The sequence below is a fragment of the Sardina pilchardus genome, chromosome 1 (assembly GCF_963854185.1).
Source record: "Sardina pilchardus chromosome 1, fSarPil1.1, whole genome shotgun sequence".
In the NCBI taxonomy this organism is placed as follows: domain Eukaryota; kingdom Metazoa; phylum Chordata; class Actinopteri; order Clupeiformes; family Clupeidae; genus Sardina; species Sardina pilchardus.
The window spans coordinates 34,019,477-34,040,237 of record NC_084994.1 but is presented as its reverse complement, the minus strand read 5'-3'; the positions used below and the strand labels follow the sequence as shown (position 1 = coordinate 34,040,237).

At 44.8% G+C, this 20,761-nt stretch overlaps 1 protein-coding gene across 1 annotated transcript in view; it reads right to left on the bottom strand.

Moving 5' to 3' along the window:
- The window catches only part of LOC134078287 (VPS10 domain-containing receptor SorCS1-like), a 147,118-nt gene that overhangs the window by 48,535 nt on the left and 77,822 nt on the right, over positions 1 to 20,761 (bottom strand). Inside the window, exon 3 of the mRNA XM_062534103.1 lies at positions 19,878 to 19,977. Within this exon, the coding sequence (XP_062390087.1) occupies positions 19,878 to 19,977 (100 nt within the window). The remainder of the gene's footprint in view (positions 1 to 19,877; positions 19,978 to 20,761) is intronic.

Below are 20,761 nucleotides of genomic sequence, written 5' to 3'. Positions count from 1 at the left end.
ATACCTTAGCAGTAAAGTAAACAAACAAGGCAATACTATAAGGCATGTTATCTCTCTGATATTAGACATGAAAATAATACTTTTTTTAATACTATTTGAAGATGATGCCGGTGGCCATTTTGGATTGGGACCTCTACCCAACAAAATGCAGACATTTTTGTGAGGGACATTTTTAATAGAGGTCAAATCAGTCTTCAAAATATATTAGCCAGAGAGTGGTCACAGAATTGAGGTTTATGACCCAACTAATATACTGCAAGTTAAGTGAAAATATAAGATAACTAGAAAATGTAATTCCATGGAAGGAATTACCATTGCATGTAAATGTAAAAAGGTTGCTGTGTAAAACATTGTATTAGTTAAAAAGACAACATACTGTATGACACAATAAGAATAGATGAATAACAATAACCCAATTACAGTTCCACTGAAATTACTTGGAAACCCACATTTTAAAAGTGATTCATGAAAATGCATTAAAATTGTGGATAGTATTTTGGAAAATAACTCTTCATTTATTAAAATAATAGATTGAAATAAAGTTGCCAACTTCAAACGAGTTGCAAGCGCTGACACTTTGTTTAGTAGGCCTACTGAAGTTCACCTACAGTGAAACGAATGATGCTATGCAGCAACAGGCTGAGGAAATGATATAGCAAATATAACGGTAGCTAGCTTGCTAACAACAAACATGATGGCAATGATGAGAATGATAACAATGTAGCTTGTACTGTAGCCTACAAACGACTGAGAAGAAGGCTTAAACCTAAATGGTATAACTGGCATGTCTATCAGGTTGGACGCTGAGTTAAGACTGGCGTGGCTAGAAGCTAACCTTACATTTGATTGTCGTTAGCTAAATATATTACGTTAGAGTTTGATTGTCTAAACTGGTCTAACTATTAGGTGTTCCCACACAACGTCACCTAGAGCTAACCAGTTACTGTAACGAAGCAAGATAGGAGTGGGCTACTGCAGGAGAGAAGACGAATACGATAACGTTCCGTGGCATGGTATCAACGTTAGATTGCTTCTTCTAGTCACTAGTGTTTTACTGTGTTTACAGCCAGAGAGGGTTAAAGCGGAGCAGATGGCTAATGAAGGATTCTTTGCTACAGCTGTAGCTTAATGAGCACTACGTAACAATCCATTTCTGCCGCCAAAACGTCTCAACGTTAAGTCTATGGGATTTTTTGTATCTCTTTTATCGTAAATATCTCAAAAAGTATAAAGTTCACAAATGTGAAAAATACATTTTACAAATCTCCGTTTCAAGACCTTTGCAGGAGTGCTTGAATTACGTCAAACGGTTCAGTGGTTTTAGAGCCTTTGATCGTTGATTTTGGTCGGAAGAAGAATAACTATATTAAGAAGAACAGTGATAACAGTACATTGCATTGACATGCAATGTAATTAGTATCACATAGGCTTACAAAGAATTAACATAACAAAATGTCACTTTTGACCTGAGGCTTACTTGTAATAAGACTTGCTAGAGGTGTGTAGAGTAGACATAGCATAATAATAATAATAATAATAATAATAATAATAATAATAATAATAAAAACCTCACGGTTGAGGAAGAATGTTTCCATGGCAGCTGCTTCTCATAATATCAATTTATCTATCTATACTAACAAAGTTGTAGACTGACAGCTGCAGTTTGGAATACAGTAGAGAGACTGGCATAACAATGTCAGGCACCATCAGAGACTAATCAGAGACAGGAGAAAATGAATGATTATTGCGGCTCGCCTAGGCTAGCGCAAGTGTCTGCCAAGTGTATGGATGACTTCGGTGAAGTTGGAAAGAAATGGACAGATTTGAACAAAGTAGGCTATGGGGAACACGTCAAGTTGAAACTCAAGGTGCAGTCGATCAGCTCCAGTATCCGAACAGTGTGATTATAATGGGGTTTTCCATATTTAACAATCTTGTGACACTGTAATGGGAAAAATATAAAGCTCTCATCATATTAAGCACCAATTTGATGTTGCAATGTTTATTTGTAACATTTTGTGCAACCTACCTGTATTTCAAATTATATGATTATACAGACGTGCACAGCTGGAAAGATGCTTAGGTTGGTAGCAGAATGTACCCAGACTGAAAAGTGCTTAGTTGAACATGTTTTTTTTTTTTTTCTTTTACTTTTTACTTTTACACACATGGGAGAATTTGCCCCATAGCTAATTGCAAAGGCTGCCATTAATCAAGATTCTTGTAACTCTGTTCCAATGGTTAATCTTGCAATCTATGGTATCATTCTCTCTGTGTGACAGACAGCAAAGCTCACCAACAGGAATTGTGTCTCTCATTCACCACCAATCAGAAGTGGCCCAACTTAAAGTGACATTCACAATGTTGAGCTCAAGCTTGACTATGCATCCAGACGGATAACTTTTTGAGTTATCTTGCAAACAAACAGACAGACAAACAAATCAACAAACAAACCAACAAACCCTGATGAAAACATAACCTCCTTGCCAGAGGTAATAATATAGATGTACAGTACTTTAGGACTGCACAGTTGCAAGTCTGTCAAGAAACTACACTGCACAGTCACTCCATCACTTACAGATGTGAAGGCAAACAGAATATTATGTTAATACCCAAAAGGTATGATAAAGTGCTAACAAACTTCTTTTTTTTTTTTTTTGCCTGAAATGTCCCGAGCACCTAACTATGAGTTATGACAAAGTCGTCTGTGCAGTCTGTGTACCCAAAGAGTCACCTCCCAATTCAAATTCGGCGGGAGTGGGTGGGTGTGTGTGTGTGTGTGGGGGGGGGGTTGTCTGGAGGAACCGGCGACCATTTTAATTCGGCCGACTTCTCCCGTGGAACAGCATTACCGAGCGACTCGTGGCCCGAGCAGCACTGCCCAGCTCCGCTCGGCGAGGACCATTCGTCAAATGCACACATGGTAATATTAACGGTCGTGGGCAGTGCCTGCCTCGCGGAGTTCATCAATCTTTGGCGAACGTGACCTACATTCTGACCAAACAAAGTCGTAAAAAAAATGGTCTCGCATGGTGCACACACGCACGCACACACACACACACACACACACACACACACACACACACACACACACACACACACACACACACACACATACACACAGACACTTAGGGAGTTATTTTTTAGCATTTTTAGATCATTATTTTTGGCGTTCCTTTTTGTTTTTTTTTTACTTTTCGTTCCATTAGTCACTATAGGGATGGGGATTCTCCGGTGGGTTCTTTGCTAGCGCAGTCGTTTTCTGCGTCAGCCGTCAGGTGACGGCGGCTACCTCAGCCTGCATGCCCTTCTCATTTGATTTGATAAGTACACAGGAACAGCTGCTCCGGGTGATGTCGGGCAATAGAAAAACCATGCATCACCGCACCGCAGTAGGAAAATGGGTTATTGGGAGATTTCTCGGTGAGCTGATGATGACTTACCCTCGTGTTTGATTAGTTATGCCTTGACCTTCTCTCAAGTGGAAACTCAGGTGAGGAGGAAGAGAGGAAGACGGGCCAATCAATGCACCCTGCAGGCTTTTTTTCTTCCTTAAGAACTAGAACTATTGGTAAGTGTATCCTGGGTGCATGGAATAGGAAACCTCTTGAAAGGATAAACTCGTCTTGACCTGGAACAGTCCATGGATTGCTGTTCTGGGGGGGTTAAGCATAGGTGACGACCTACTGACTGATGCAAACAGACATAATCATCCCTTACTGCTGATTGGTTTAATTGATCCTATTATTGACCAATCAAAATCTTGGCACTCTAACTGACACCCGTGCTAAAGTGGCTCTTAAACATGGCTATGCCTCAGTCTAATGGCCACTGTGAATTTCGGGTGCTTAATTACAACGTGCTACTGAGTTCATGATTTTAGTTTATTCCTTACCGCACCCTTTCTCTTTCTTCCCCAAACCCTCTCTCTCTTCCTCCCCCCCCCTCTCCCTCTCTCTCTCTCTCTCTCTCTCTCTCTCTCTCTCTCTCTCTCTCTCTCTCTCTCTCTCTCTCTCTCTCTCTCTCTCTCTTTCTTCCAGTCTCTGAGTGGGCAATGTGTGGAATGAGTCACAGTTCTTTGTAAATTACGGGGCCATGGCAGTTCAAAATGACAAAGGTTAATGAAGCCATTGCTCTCCACTGAGAAGACCGGCGGGTTTCTTTTCTCTTTCTTTTTTTTGAGGAGAGAGGTTCACGAATGCTCAAGTCTCCCACTTGGCCCAGCAGTAAATAGCCTCTGATAGAAATGTAATGGAATTAGATGCATGTTTCCTTCCTCGACCCTCTCTCCCCCCTCTCTCTCTCTCCCTTCGCCCCCAAACCCCCCCACCCTTACCCCCCAAACTAATTGGATTGCGCCACTTCACTGTAAGCCCGTGTCTAATATGCCTTCACGGTGGCAGTGTTGATATGACTGCCTCTCTTTTTCTGCTAGCTGTTTCGTTTTTTTTTTTCCTCTTTCTTTCTTTTTGGCTTCTTGTGAGTGTGTGTATGGAGGGGGAAAATAAATGGGAGAAAGTGCGTGTCTGCATTGTGCTGTAATTCTAACTCCACTTCAAGCCCCTCTGGTGTGCTTTAGCACTGAAATAATTAGCCTTGGATTTACATTTAGAGTTCATTAGCAACCATTTAGGCCTGTTATTTAAAAAGCACCACCAGAGGGGGAAGTGTTGTTGTGTATAACTTAAGAACTCGCAGAATAGCTGGGTCGGCACTAAAACGGCGCCAGTACCATCTGTGAGGCGACCTTGGTAAAAAGACTGTCAAGGTCAAGCTGACCTTGTCGGGGTTGAGCGAGGTGGAAGGGGTGTCGCAGTGTAAGCTGAAACTGTTCTTGAGCGCTTGCTTTTTGTTATGCTTCTTCAACGTTCTGCCTTGTTTTGTTCTTAATGGTTTTCAATAACAATATCCATCTGTGTGCCACTAAACACGGCACATAACAAGGCCGCCCATCTGTGAGGCGTCCTTAGAAAAGACTGTCACGGTCACACTGACCTTGTCGACTAAGACGGAAGAGATTCCTGGGTGTCCCAGCAGTCTATTCTGCCAGCAACACATCAGCTGCAGTAATATCCCTTGTACAGTACATAGCATAAGATGCTACATTCCTTGTGCTAGCAGTTAGGGATATTGCATTGCTAAAAGGGCTCTTAATGTTTCAAACAAGAACGTAACTACAACTGAACAATATCAAATGTGCTATGGTGGTACACCTGGGTACAAAACAACCACTACATTAACACCAGTACTAGCCTCAAATAACTTATCTCTATGTGCATGTTATTTAGTTTAAATTTCAAATGGGCTACACTGGGATTTTGAACCTCCATGTACTGTACAGTTCTCAAGTTCTCAAAACTGACACCATCAGTTTTTGACATTCACCCAAGCTCTGGAATCTGGCCCTGAACTCCAGTCAGTTTTCCTTACATTACCATGCCTGCTAACCATATCACCTGCGTGCATATGCAGTCAGCTTCCAACTCTGTGTGAATTGTTGTGACAGCAGCTACTGCTGCCATGAAAACAAACGTGTTTGTGTACAACATGGCATGGCACAACGTGGCATGTTGATGACAATGTTGATAATCATTCTCCATACCATAAAAAGGCATCAGCACAACGCAATAAACAAAAGTGAGTACTTTATGTATGGAGAAATGGTGAGGTAAGCTTGTTGCACCATGTCTGGACTACACAACCTCTAAGTTCTAACCTCCCTCCTGTTCTGAATTCACAATAGAGACAGCTCTGGTCATACTTGTGGTAAGATAAAGCAGCAGTTATGCTAAACAGGCTCTCTTAGCTAAGCTTGGCCTGTGCCTTGTTCCCCACACCCAAAATACACAAGCGCACACACACACACACACACACACACACACACACACACACACACACACACACACACACACACACACACACACACACAGACACACACACACACACACACACACACACACACATACATACACACACACACACACACAGGCACAGACACACACAGGCACAGACACTCTTAAGGTTAGCATTAGCAATGCTGTATGGGCAAAATGCTACGTGTTGATTTATTAACCAAGGTTGCCCTGCGCTTGTAGAGGCCAGCCTAATTAGCCCCGGCCCCCGAGACCAACGCTAGGTCCAAGTGTCTGGCTCAGGGAGGTGGTATAAACATGCAATTGCTTGACTGTTTTTATTTTGCAGAAGAGCTTGAGGGACAACCAAAGACATCGAAATGACCTGAACGCCTTAGTGTAACATGTGTTAGCCCAGTTGCTATCCCCGTGCAATTTATCAACAATAAGCCCCCACCACCTAACAGTCTCAATCCTCATGAGTTGGCCTTTTTGCCTCGCAGGCATCATTTTCGGAGTAAAAGTGAAATGGCACCAATTAGATTGTGTTTTCTTTTCCAAAAGGTGCATTATGTCAAAGGGCTTTGCTGTGTGATTCCCGAATGAGTCACCTCATAATTATTGAACTGCTGTCTCATATTTTCTCTTCAGGTATTCTCTTCTAGTATTTTTTTTTTTTTACATGCATATCTGAGAGGTCTGGCTGTAATGTGAATGAAATCCTTGACTAACAACTCAAGGGACTTTGTCCTCTCATCCTGTGCATAAGTTTTGCAATCTTGTTGGATTTTCTAGTGGTTTGCATTGTGTTTTAGTTCTAATGTCTAATGCCTAAATTGAGGATTCAGAAGGTCAATGAAGCTTGATGGCTGGACGCCTACAGCCAAAAACTTTTTTCCAGTCTGTGGAAAAGGCCCATAACATGTCCGACATTACTAAGGTAAATGGATTACATCTGCGAAAAACAGCCATTGTAGAAAAGATTAGAGATGAAGCTCCTGCTTGCGTCACATCAAGAGTGTTGGTCAGCGCTCTACTGCCCTGCTCATGGGTCACTTTTTTCCGAAAACAATGCCAAAGTGACGTAAGTCAGGTGATGCGCGTGTGTCCAGAGTGGATAAAGCGTCGCCATACTGTAAGTCAGACTACAGTCAGACTGCGTGCCTACGTCACATCTATGTCCCCTGAGGACGTGCAGAGAAACGAGAAGCCCGTCAGGAAAACGGTTGAAATTCGCTTTGCTCGTCTCTGCTGACGTCTGTGTGATGACTCTGTCCATATCTTTTTACTGTCTATGGGTTGAATAGAATAGAATAGAGAGGGAGCTCTTCAGCGAAAGAGGACTGGTAGCTCTTGGTTGAAAAGTGTAGATTATATCCACGTATCGGGTGCTCTTGGACAATGGGATCAGTTCATGATGAGGAGAAAAATCCAGGCACTCTAGGAATGGTGATGGAGGAGGGTATAATTAAAACGTCTTTATTGTATCTGGCTAATTCATAGAGAAAAAAAACGGCAACATGTTTCGACCACACTTGGTCTTCATCAGGGCATCAGAGAGGAGAGGAAGCTCCTGGTTACATCACATCAAGAGTGTCGGTCAGCGCTCTACTGCCCTGTTCACACGGGTCACTGCGTCTGTCCAGCAGTGAGCGCGAGGTCTGTCCCACCTGCCCCGGAGCTCAGGCTGTGACAGAGAGGGCAGCTCAGAGTGGGCAGCTCAGAGAGGGCAGATCAGAGGGGGCAGATCAGCGTCCAGCGGGGGCTCTCCCAGCGAGCAGAGGTGGTTGCAGCCCGAGGGACCGGCCTGTTCTCAAGAGCCACCTGCCATCTAGTGGCAGACATAGGAATCACACACACACACACACACACACACACACATACACACACACACACAGACAGACAGACAGACAGACAGACAGACAGACAGACAGACACACACACACACACACACAGAGAGAGACAAACACACACACCCACACCCTCCATCTCTCTAAAAGATGGTGCTATTGACCATGCATTATTCATACTATTTGCCAGTGGTAGTTATAGACTGACTGCTGCGTTTGACTATAAATGAAGTGATTCTCCAGGCCCATGTTTTTTAAGATTCCAAAATAACCGCCTGATGTTGAGTTGAGACTCTCATCAAGCCTCACACGCTTTTAAGTAATCACAATGCAACAGCAAATCACCGTGGCCATCCAAGGCCATCGGCTGATCAAGTTCATGCATACATACATACACATACTCCTTCTATCATTCAGATGAAATAACATAGACAAACAAACACACAAACACACACACACACACACACATTTACAGCCTAACAAACATCCTCTCACACACACGTCACCACTTCCATGCATGCCACCCTGCGTCACAAACAGTTTTTTATCCAACACAGATCCTTGGCGGATTCGGCCAAGGATCCACCACCGCCACTCTCACCGCCCGGCGATATTCCCACCGCCGCTTCCCCCAGCACGATCGGAGATTCTTGGAGCGACGACGAGGAGCGAGAGGACGGGGAAGCGGAAAACGACACGGGAGGAACGTCTGGTGGCGACGTGGGGGGGAGCGGAGCACCCATGGGCGCAACGACAACCCCCCCCCCCCCCCCACACACACACACACACACCCCCCGCATCCACCCAACACACGACGCCTGCCGTGCTCGTAGGGAAAAGTGCATGTGTGCACCTCCTCCCCCTGATGACAGACGTTGAGGGGAAGCCATGGTGACAGGCCAGTGGATAAGCCATTCAGCCACACAGCTCGTCACTGCTAATTGCCAGAGTCAGTATGCCATAGTAGCTGGTAAAAGGGTGGAGGCTGGGGAGGGGGGAGAGGAGAGGAGAGGAGAGGAGAGGAGAGGAGAGGAGGCGACTGGGTGGTTCATTTTTCTTTTTTCGCGTGACTCCCTCATTGCACTGTGTGTGTGTGTGTGTGTGTGTGTGTGTGTGTGTGTGTGTGTGTGTGTGTGTGTGTGTGTGTGTGTGTGTGCATGGTTTGTGTCTCCTTTGAATACCTCCTCTCTCTCGCGCTCCATCTCTACCTCTCTCTCTCTCTCCCTCACACATACACATACACACACCACACACTCTCCTTTTTTTCTTTTCTTTGGCTCTCTCCTCCCTCTTGTTCTCTCTCTCTCCCCTCTCTCTATCTCTCTCTCCTTCGCTCCGCTCTTTTTCAGATGCTGACAGAGAAGGCTCGGCAGAAGAGGAACGTAAATGTTTTATGATAAAGCCTGGAGCTTAGACAGATCATTTTGCCCTAATGTGCTGTGCGTCTCATCGACTATTCTCTTTGTGGCCCTCTACCCCCATCCTCCCCCCACCCCCCCATCCCTATTCATTTAATACGGAGGATAAGAAAAACATGCGCTCAACCTAAAGATCAACCTCTGGTATCGGGCAATTACCAGCGAAACTGCAGCCTCGGATACACGATGCTCCCTGCCGTAGCACCCTGTCAGCAGTACACGGAGGGCCCAGAATGTCCCCTCAAGTAAAAAAAGGGAGAGAAGGATTTGTCGGATTACACTGTGAATCGGCAGGTGGGCGAACCAACACAAAAAAAAAGAGAGGGAGAGAGAAAATGGAAGACAAAAACAGGAGGGCAGAAAAAATGGTGCGCTTTAATTGAGGCGGCGATGGAAAGGTCAGTGGCGGCGGGAGGTGGAGGAAGCGGCCAGAGGGGTGGGGAGTGGAGGCTCCGCACAGGGGGGAAGGAGGAAGAGGAAGAGGAGAGGAGAGAAGTCTTCCTCGGGGCCTAATTGAATGTCAGCAGTCGAGCAAAAGGTCTCACCCCTATACCCATACCAACACCCTCCACCTCCACCACCACCACCCTTCCACCAACCACCCCGCACCCCCTACCGACTACCAACATGCCACACAGCACGGGCAAACGAGACAGGGAAACCGAACGGATCCAACTTACCCAACAACACCCGTTGGATCGAGCACGTCAAAACACTGATATTTTCTTCACCGTCAGCGACGACAGAGGGACACGCCTCTCCCACACACACACACACAAACACATGCTGTGCATGGTGTAATACCATACTAATTACCCAACTCAGACCTACTTCACGCACACTTAACAACAAAAAAAAATCAGAAAGGAAAAAAAGAAAAAAAACCTCCTTCTCGACATAACAGTAACTAGCCGTTTTCAAAAATAAACACACAACGTAAACAATAACAAGCGCTGCTGCTGCTGCTGCTCACGGGGGTTTTCCACGGTGTGCGTGAGCGTAGCAGACTTTCTAAAACTGCAGCGCTTTCGTTGTTCGTAGTTCACTCGTTTGTGTTTCCCTTGTTATTTCCCCCCCCCGGCTGGCAGTGCGGGGCTAGCAAGACCCATTAAGGCCACTGCTGTACAGAGCTAGGCCTGCCGTATAAGGCCACCTAATGAACATGTGAAGCCCCCGACAAGAGTGGCAGACATTTCCATCTTCTCTCCTGTCTCTCACTTACTCACACTCTTTCTTCTCTCTCCCGCTCTCTCTCTCTCTCTGTTTCTCTCCTTAACTCTCTCTCTCTCTCTCTCTCTCTCGGCCCTTCCAATAAGACTCGGCGCCGACACTTGATCCTGGCGAAGCATTTGAAGTTGCGGCTAATTGACTGCTCCAAGACATCCTGCCGGGCTCGCAGGCCTGACCCGACAAGCCGGACTTAATAAATAGCAACACATTTGATTCCCACCACTGGTAATTGGACTGCCAGTTTGACACTAGTGAAAAAAAAGAGAGAAAGGGTAAAAAAAAAGTTAAACAAATTAGGCCAGGCTGGGGGAACTGAGTTTTGCTATTCGGTGAGATAGCAGCTTACGTATTGACATCCAGCCATGAATATCAGAGTTTGTGTTATGCTTCTTCGACGTCTCTCCTTGCTTTGTTCCTAATGGTTTTCAATAACAATATCCATCTACATGGGAGGGAGGAGACTAACTATATATAAAACTGTCGGCGCAGTTCCTTTTTTTTTCAAGCTAAGTACCTGAATGTAGGGAAACAATGGAGCAGTTCTCTCCGTGCAAGGCTGCAATCCCCTTGATTGCTGGAACCCTTCCTTTTTGGCTGCTGTGCTCAACCGTACGGCAGACATTTTGGGATTATGCCTACGGCCTGACAGATGTTCCTTGTTTTTTTTTTCCTGTCGTTTTTTTTTCCATTCTTCTACTGGCCGCTGCCGGACCGCTTACTTCCGTCGCCCAAATTCAGAGCACATCAAGAATCTGACACGTCCTAGAACCTCTTCTCCCGACTGCTCTCGATCGTCACAGTGAAAGTTAAGTCGTGTAGCACAGTCCCAGCATCGCACAGACCTTGTCCTCACTCTCACGGCAATGATAGCTCTGCATTGCCCTTTTAAAACATACTGTCGATGGAGTCCAGCCTTGTGCCAGAAACCCACTACCTACTTCCTGATCCAGCCGACGGAATAGTCAGAATATTGATAGAACCTTATTGGCTGACACTTCTGTGCTCATATCTCTGATGTCTAAAAAGCTATGATTCTGCACCTGATTTGAATGACTTCCATTCCAAAGCCTGCCAGCCCAGTTTCTATTCCACCTCCATCTTGTTCACTTCACTATATTTAAAACAATGGGACCGTGTCCATGAAATTAGAAGAATCTTGAGAGAAAATGGGACTGTGGGAGCATAATGGCTGTGGGAACATAGGGCTGACTCCAGAATGTTGATAGAACGTAATGACGCGTCTGCTTATATCTCCCATGTCTAAAAAGCTATAATCTAATGAGTCCGTGCCTGATCTTAATGACTTACGTTCAAGACCTGCCTAGTTTCTATTCCACCTCCATCTTGTCCACTTCACTAATATTCAAAAGACTACAGCAGAGCTCATGACTTCCGACTGATTTCCGATAGTTCGCACCTATCGTACCTAAGCCCTAACTTGCCATTATTCTTTGCACTATAGATAGATCATCAAATTGAAATTGAGAACACTAATGTGTTCTCATAACCAGTGACTTGGAAAAACCCGGTTAACATAATAACCGGCTAATCTACAGTTGTTGGGTTTTTTTTCAGCGGCAGCGTTCCTTACCGGCCCCCTGCTCCAGTTAAAACCGAGCACGTTTCCTGTTTTCCAGCCCCTTCTCCAGTTAAAACCGAGCACGTTCCCTGTTTTCCTGGGCAATCTGTCGCAGCCCCATCTGATCTATAAAGCTGGTGACACGCGCGGCATACTTTTGGGCAGTGTAATTTGGTTCGCCCTTCCGAGGTCACGCCTGGGTTTTCACCCTTGGCGCACTCATTTTTAAAAAGTGTTTGGACGGGGGGGAGGAAAGTCTGTTGCCTGTTAAATATTAATTTTGTTAGCTTTTTTCCATCTCTCTCTCTCTCTCTCTCTCTCTCTCTTTCTCTCTCACTCACTCTCTTCCTTTTTTTTATAAAAAGCGAGCTTTCGATGGCGTCTATGACAACGACGAGGATGGCGGCGACTGAAGGCCTTTGAACATGAAAGCGGGAGCCATTTCATCTGATTCGCATTCCTATTCCGCCCACCTGCACTTATTGCAATCTCGCTCTCGTACGCAGCCCTCAAATTGTTTTCGAGCGGCGCGGAGCACGCTCGCATCTGCCTGAGCACGACCACACAGCATTAAAAAACAAATCAGACGCTGATCACCCACTGATAGCATCAACATTCAGCATGGTGTCAATCTCGATCTCTCTCTCTATCTCTCTCTCTCTCTCTCTCTCTCTCATCCCTCTGTTTCCTTTTTTTATTTCTATTTTAAGCGAAGAGAAAAAGGGTGGAAAAAATAGTGTTTGTGTCTTCTCAGCACTCCACCTTGAAAAAGCCATGCGGGAGAGTAGCAACACCAGTGTCGAGAAACTCATTTTCCTGCGGCTGCTTTTTGCTGCACTTTTATTGTTTCATTCAAACGGGGGTCGCGGCAACAAAGCCAAAACGGTGCCGTAAACAACGGCATTAATACATCCAAGCATACAAAACAATCATATCAGAACATTTTGTCCAAATGGCATGGAAATACTGGAGGATCTTTATCGGTGGGATATTACTCATTAACAGGTGGAGGAGAGGGTGGGAGCTGTGTAGTGTGTGTGTGTGTGTGTGTGTGTGTGAGAGGGAGAGAGAGAGAGTGTGTGTCTCTCTCTGTGTGTATGTGTGTGTGTGTGTGTGAGTGTGTGTGTGTGTGTGTGTGTGTGTGTGTGTGTGTGTGTGTGTGCGCGTTTGTTGGGGGTGGGAATGGTAGTTCTGATTATACCTTGAAGGCAGAATCAGACACTGGAAAAAACGCTGCAAGAATAGATAGATTCTGAACAGTACAGTACACAGCTGAAGAGATTCCACCCCTGCCATCTGGCTATCACCGTATGCCTCCTTCACCCCAGATGCATAGCATGCGCATCTGAAGCCACTGTTACCGTGTTAACAGGTTAGAGCTTTCACACGGCTCTCACAGTTCTCAGACGTGGCCCATAGTACCGCGCTGCAAACACAAGCTCTCAAAGAAATGCAATTCCGAGGAATTACACGAGGGGGAATGCTACCTGCTGAGTAGACTTTTATTTTGACACACAGGACACACTTCAACAGGATGTGCAGTTCAGGGAGAGCCAGATTGTCTGTCTACTGTAGAAACGGTGGCCTATTTTTCACTCAAGAGGCAAGTGTGTCTGAAGAGGTCCTGAGAAAAGAAGCAGCGGCCAAGAGTAGCAACTCCTCAACAGCCAGATATGCAGTGAGAGATGCAAGTGCATTTCCATGGTAACATTATATCTTAACTCATTGAGTGCCAACAACGTAATATTGCATTTTTAGCTCCCATGCGTAGAGTGCCAACAACGCAATATTGCGTTTTTCGCTTTTTTTTTTTAATTACGAAACTAGACACTCTAACTCACCTTCTGTGTGATTTTTGGAAGTCTATCATGAACTGAAGTAGATGACGATTAAAAACTCATGAAATCCTACAATCCGGAAATGTACGTCTGTCTTAAGTGGCTTATATCTCCGTTTCTAGAGGAACAACGGGGATTTTGATGAAAACTAGCCACTGTTTAGCTTGCGATTTCTCAGGAATGGAGACACGTAGAGATAAACGGTTTTCACCCACTGAGAGCTCAGAGTCTTACCTTTCAAATGAGCCATAGTATATGTCCATAACTATAACATAGAATACGCTGTGGCTCTACAAAAATAGTCAACAACGATCTAGCTTGCTGGCACTCTGGGACATAGCTTCCAAAAACAATGCGGCATTCAATGAGTTAAGGACGTGTTGTTGTGATGGAAATAAATTGCACATTACAGGTTAGAGCCTTCACAGGCGTGGCCCATACCATACCGCGAGCCACACGGGCCAGCTATACTGTAGAAACGGCGCCTATTTTTTCACTCAAGAGGCAAGCGTGTCTGAAGAGGTCCTGTGAAAAGACAGCGGACGAGAGTGGAGACTCCTCACATCAGAGATGCAGCGAGAGATGTTCCAGATGACGGAACACACACACACAACACGCTTCTGGTGTGAACGAGGCGTTAGCCTCTTCCAGCGTATACTTGAACGCACACTTGGCAAGACAGCGTTCGGCATAGAGACAAAGAACAGCGCTCTGGCGACCATGTTGAACTTTCAAACAAACTGCAAGACTCGAAAACACACACAGAAAGTTGGATAACATGGGCCACGAGAAAAAAATATTCATATTCATCATATGAAACATAACCGGCGTCACGCTATCCAACAATATTCTCTTCGGTCACTATTAGTCTTCGATTTAAAGTGTGCGTTGACTTGCATTCAGTCCTACTCATGTATATCCTATAGCTCACAATGTTAATATATGATTCCAAATGTAAAGACCTACACACCAAGAATAAACCAAATCTATGGAACTGGATTTCAATAGAAACAACTTCATATTATTTCCCCTATGCGAAGATACTATTGTAGTGACCTGCTGTGACTGAGGTTTTAGGCAGAGCTATAATTGGGGGAGAACTACCTGTCCATAGCTGGCATGCTGCCAATCATTGAGATGTCCATGTTCTATCACTCCGAGCCTGCTCGTATTTGGCAGATCTCATTGGGACAGCCAACCATCGAGTCTCTGAGTGATAACTCACAGCGTGTCAGCTATGGACAGGTAGTTGGACAGGTAGTTCCATTACAGCTCTACCCCAACGCGCAATTAAAGTGTGCCATTTCGTGTAATGCCTAAATTATACGCTCCATCAGAAATGTTGTAGATCTACGTATTTCTTCAGGCTGTAACACAATGTCTTGTGATGGAAGTAAATGACACATTCATGAGTAGACATTTGTTGTGGTTTGGCAGACATCATTAGCAAGCACTTGCAGTGGTAACTAGCATGCTAGTCATCAAACTCAGTAGCCACAACAGTAGCCAACTAAACAGCTCGACAACATGAATTACATAGCCTACGGAAATACACTGATGAATCGGCAACTTTTCATGATCAGACATTAAAGAGACCCTATGCAACTTTTTCATAAAATCGCTTAGAAATCGTTGTTTTGCTTGACTGACCAGTTTGATCGAAAAGAGTAATATTTCCTCCCGCCCCCCCACCTACTATGCCAACTAGTGGTGAGCGTTTAGTGATGCTACCAAACGTACTTACTTCATGCTATTCCAGGCGTCGTGACTCAACTCAGGCTATGGAAGAAGTTTCATTCGCCCGGTTAAGAGTTGATGTACCATAATAATGATTTTGGACATTTTATTTTTATGTAAAGCTCCTTAAAGCTGTTTTAAGAGGATTTCAAGCAATATATATATATAAAAAAAATGCTTAAAAAAATGATCTTCTCCCCAACCTCTAATTCAGACTTGAAAATACCTTGTTTTTCCAGCATGGATAGCTGGATAGCTGGATAGCCTCAGCGCCTGAAGCATATGGGAGCAAAAGCAAATATAAAAGCATATGGATTGCATCAGTGATTTCCCCCCATTCCTCCTCCTCCTCCTCCTCTTCCTCCTCCCTCCTCCTTCCTCTCCTCTCATCATGCCGTTCCTTAGTGGACTGTGTCAAGCCCTTCATACTCTCACAGAAAGCCAGGGCTACTGAGCACAAGCTACTGAGGACTTGTCCACATTTCTGCCATGCCTTCACACAAGCATCACTCACTCCCCCCCTCTCTCTCTCCCTCCCTCCCTCTTTCTCTCTCCCTCTCTTTTTTTTACAGCTTCCAAAACTGATCTGAGAACTGAGATCAGTGGCAGGGAGTGAGAGTCAACATGACCTCCCACTGCAATCCCCCCCTCCCCACACACACAAACACACACACACACACACACTCCGCTCCGCTCCCCCTCCATCCCTCCTTTCTGAAGCCCATCGTCTGTTTCCCCTTCCCGCCCCCCCATGTGGTACACCAAGGCTGGCCACGCATGAGCAAGAGATATTAGTGCCCTGCGAGTTGTTTGTGCAAGATGTCCACTGAATACCATCACCGTTGGCCATTTTATGTGTGTGTGTGTGTGTGTGTGTGTGTGTGCGTGTGTGACAGGGTGTGAGAGAGAGGGAGAGAGAGATATTTGTAGAGTATGTTTGTTGTGTGAGTGAGGCTACTTTTTTCTGCTTGTGCCTACTGGCATGTCACTGTGAGTGGTTCTTTCATAGTTTAGTCAGTTGATGTGTGGAGATGTGTGTGTGATTGTATGTGTGTTTGTACATACAGTGCATGATTGACTGGTTTTTGGTTACGCTGGCGTGTGAGCATTTGCATGTGACCATTACGTAGTTCTGTGCAAGTCTTTGTGTGTGTGTGTGTGTGTGTGTGTGTGTGTGTGTGTGTGTGTGTGTGTGTGCGTGCGTGTGCTTGTGTGGTGTGTGTGAGCGTGTCCACATGCATATTAGTTGTGTGATTGTGCATTTCCAAGTATGTGGCTGTTTTGGTATCTATCTATCTCTCTCTCTCTCTCTCTCTCTCTCTCTCTCTCTCTCTCTCTCTCTCTCTCTCTCTCTCTCTCTCTCTCTGTGTGTGTGTGTGTGTGTGTGTGTGTGTGTGTGCATGTATGCCTCCCTTGTTCTGCCTTCCAACCTACTACCACCTACTTACTTTACTCATGAAAGCCCTTTTGTTTCTTAACATGTGTCCTGTTGTGCAGTCTACACGCCTCTCATCTAAGATGGAATAGAACAACACACACTTTGCTTCTCCAATACTGTAGCCTGGAGGCCACCGCCGCAGACAGCATTTGACGTCCGGAAGGTCAGTCTTGACCTGTTCCGCTGTGGAGCCACTATGGCCGAACCAGAGCTGTTCGGACCACTCTAATTTGGCTTTGTACGATAACGGACAGATAAACAATGGTGCCTCATCGATCACGTTATCTGAGCAGGCTTCGGTTGATTTTGTTTGCAACAAAAACGATGTCAATCAAAGCTAGACAGAAGCCTTGTAAGACCCCATTTAAATGTAGGAAAGACACATATATATCCATGTGGTTTGGCTTTTCATTTACACAAAAACAGAGAGGTTTTATCGCTGAAAACAATGATTTCTGAAAACTCCTGCCAAAGTGGATATTTGGGGAAACTCTGGTTTTAATTTGCTTGTAATCAAGATGGAATGTTGTTTTTGCACTATGACTTATTTTTACCTCGTTTGTGTGGGATCTCTGATTGGCCACCTGTTTGTTCAAGGGGTTTGCGACACCCTTCTCCAGCTGTTTTAAGCATCAGTGTGAACAGAATTATTTGTAAAAACGAAGGGAACTACCCGAATAGCCTTCCCTGCTACGTATTTCATGGTCTTAGATTTTGCTATCAGGTGTTGTAGAAGATATTGACAACTCAATAGCATTAAAAAGTGACCAGAAAACGATGTTAAGGCATTTGTGAAGAAGAAGAATTGTTCGGGTGTTCTTCCTACAGCTCACGGTAAGCTATGTTGTACCTCCCATTGCTCAGGTCTATCCAAATGAGTGCAGAGAAATGTATCCCCCTGTATCGGTTGAAACACGCCCCATATTCACATCTTAATGGAGCAGTATCAGACTCAAATTCTGACTAGAATTGACTATGATGACGTCAGGATACCGATACAGGGAAGAATGAGAACATGGGCACAGTTCTACATGGGTTCTACAGTACGTGGGCACTGTTCTACAGTACATGGGCACAGTTCTACATGGGCACTGTTCTACAGTAGCCTACATGGGCACTGTTCTACATGGGCACAGTTCTACAGTACAAGGGCACTGCTCGCGTTCTACCCTAACAACACTGGCAGCGTATGCACCACTTCATCATCAGTAACACTGAGGCTAAAAGCACCTTGAAAGACCCTGGCATGGAACATATTGTTTTTTGACAGGAGACTGGCGTTGTTTCTCTCTCTCTCTCTCTCTCTCTCTCTCTCTCTCTCTCTCTCTCTCTCTCTCTCTCTCTCTCTCTCTCTCTCTCTCTCTCTCTCTCTCTCGCTCTCTCGCTCTCTCAATCTCTGTCTCTCTCAGAACTCATCATTCACAGCAATTTCAGATGTTCCATAGCTGACAGCCGATAAGACCGGCGCTGTGTCAGGAAGCTTATGTTCCTGTTTGTGGTTCTGTCCTAAGTGCAATCTAACTACACACACGCACTCACAGTGAAAATCTGTTGCTTGTGGTAACGAAAGAACAAGTGCTGTATGTCCTTCGTTCATTGTTTGTGTCACTTGTTACACAAGGAAAGATAGCATAATCACTAACGAAGGTCTATGCAGTGCCACTTTTCATGGCAACAACTGCTTTTTCCTTCGATTGCATTATACCAATATAAACATTCCCTCTCTCTTGCAAGTCAGAGTAATGTGCGAGTCTAAATTTAAACTTAGCCCAACCGCCGGAGGCAAAATTTAGCATAATGAAACTCTCATTCGTAATATGCATGCATGTACAGCATAACGCTTACAAGGCACGGCTCCGTGCTGGTGTGGAGAGGGAAAGAATGGAGAATCTGCAGACTATCAGTAGTCAAGACGCATTTAATCTTCATTAAATGGCGATAATTAACCAAGAGAAAATGGGCCCCTGTCTGATTGCAGTGTTGTGTGGAGAAAAAGGAAAGGGGTAAAAAAAAAAAAAGAAGGTGGAGGCTGAGGAGAAGTTTCTGGAAGGCTCGGGCTTGAGAGTGTAGGGTGTGCCGGGGCGCTAATGATTTGCACTGTCACTTTCCTCCCGTCGGGGGTGCCGGACAGCTTCGCTCGTAAATACGAACCCCTCTTATCTAACTTTGATTAAAACACTCAGAATTTATGAACGCCCGACTCCGAAGCGCTTCATAATTCATGTTGCTTCGGCCAGGGGAGAGAGAGAGAGTAAGCGAGCGAGAAAAAAAGAAAGCAAAAGGCATTAATATTGATTATTAAAGCATTTTTTGCCAAATTCCTGTAAATCTTATCTGCTTTTATCCCTGATCTGTAGTAACTCTTCTCTTTTGTAAGCTATACACCCTGTGAAATATAAATCAGAGAACACTGTAGAGGGAGAGCGAGTGGAAAACACTCCAGCTGTATACCGGACCCGACTGCAGAGGCAACAGACAACTCAGACAAAGGTTGAGGCAGAAACATAGCGAAAACAGCTCACTTGACGACATGGATAATATATGGAGGGAAATGCATGCATTATTATAGTGTGTGTGTGTGTGTGTGTGTGTGTGTGTGTGTGTGTGTGTGTGTGTGTGTGTGTGTGTGTGTGAGTGAGAGAGAGAGAGAAAGATGGAGAGAATGATAGACATAGAGAGAGAGTTCAATATATCTCTCTTACCTTGCGCCTGATTGCCTGATTGTGTGTGTGTGTGTGTGTGTGTGTGTCTGTGTCTGTGTCTGTGTGTCTGTGTTTCTACGTATGTGTGTCTATGTATGTATGTATGTATATGAATTAAAGAGAGAGAAGATAGTGAGAGGGAGATAGAGAGAGAGAGAGAGAGAGAGAGAGAGAGAGAGAGAGAGAGAGAGAGAGAGAGAGAGAGAGAGAGAGAGCTCAACACATCTCCCTACCTTGCGCTTGTTGTTGGGACTGACGTACAAGTAGCTGAGGATCGTCTTCACCCCCACCTTCTCGTTTAGCTTCTCGTAAGTGGTCCCGTAGTCAGTTGACCTGAAATTTAATAAGAGAGCCTTGATGAGCCTTTGATGAATTAGTTGTTGCAATTAGACCCCCCCTCCTCCCCCACTAACACGCCCCCACCCCCCCTCCGCTGCCCCTACCGCCGCTCCATCAATGAATCTTTCTCAGAGTCAGGAACATGCATAAAATTCAATCACTCTGGTTATTCCTATTAGATGGGTGAGTCGAGGGTATCCAGTGGTAGCCAGAATGAAACACCCAGAGGAATTATCACAGATAAAAAAAAAAGGGCTGCAAGTAGAATGGGAAATTAGGAGATTGTCAATTTGCGTGAAGATCATGTTCGGTTTAACATCACTATACCGGCGCTGGTCCTCAGTATTCATGTCTATTTGATGAAGAGAAGCTGTTAGTTTGGAACGTTCCTCTCATAGTGAAGTCCTGCTTTGTTGGACACTGATGGTAAAGCATACATGTCACATCTTAAAGGAGACGTCGCTTAAATTGCTGACTAGCTTCCGGTTGCATGATGGCGCCAGTGTGCTCGGCCTGCCGTCCGCTCCGTGAGCTCTTACCTGTCCGTCTGAAGTTTTTTCTATTATATTTCTGTATTTGTCTTGCTTACTTTCTCTGTGCTTGATTTTATATTTTGCTTGTTCTGATTTTCTTTATTTTTCTTTTATTCTCTATTTTCAGCCATATTCTATGTACAGCACTTTGGTCTGTGGAAACTGTTTTAAATGTGCTCTATAAATTAAATTTACTTACTTACTTTACTTACATTGGCACTATTACTCTCAGCAGACCAACAGAC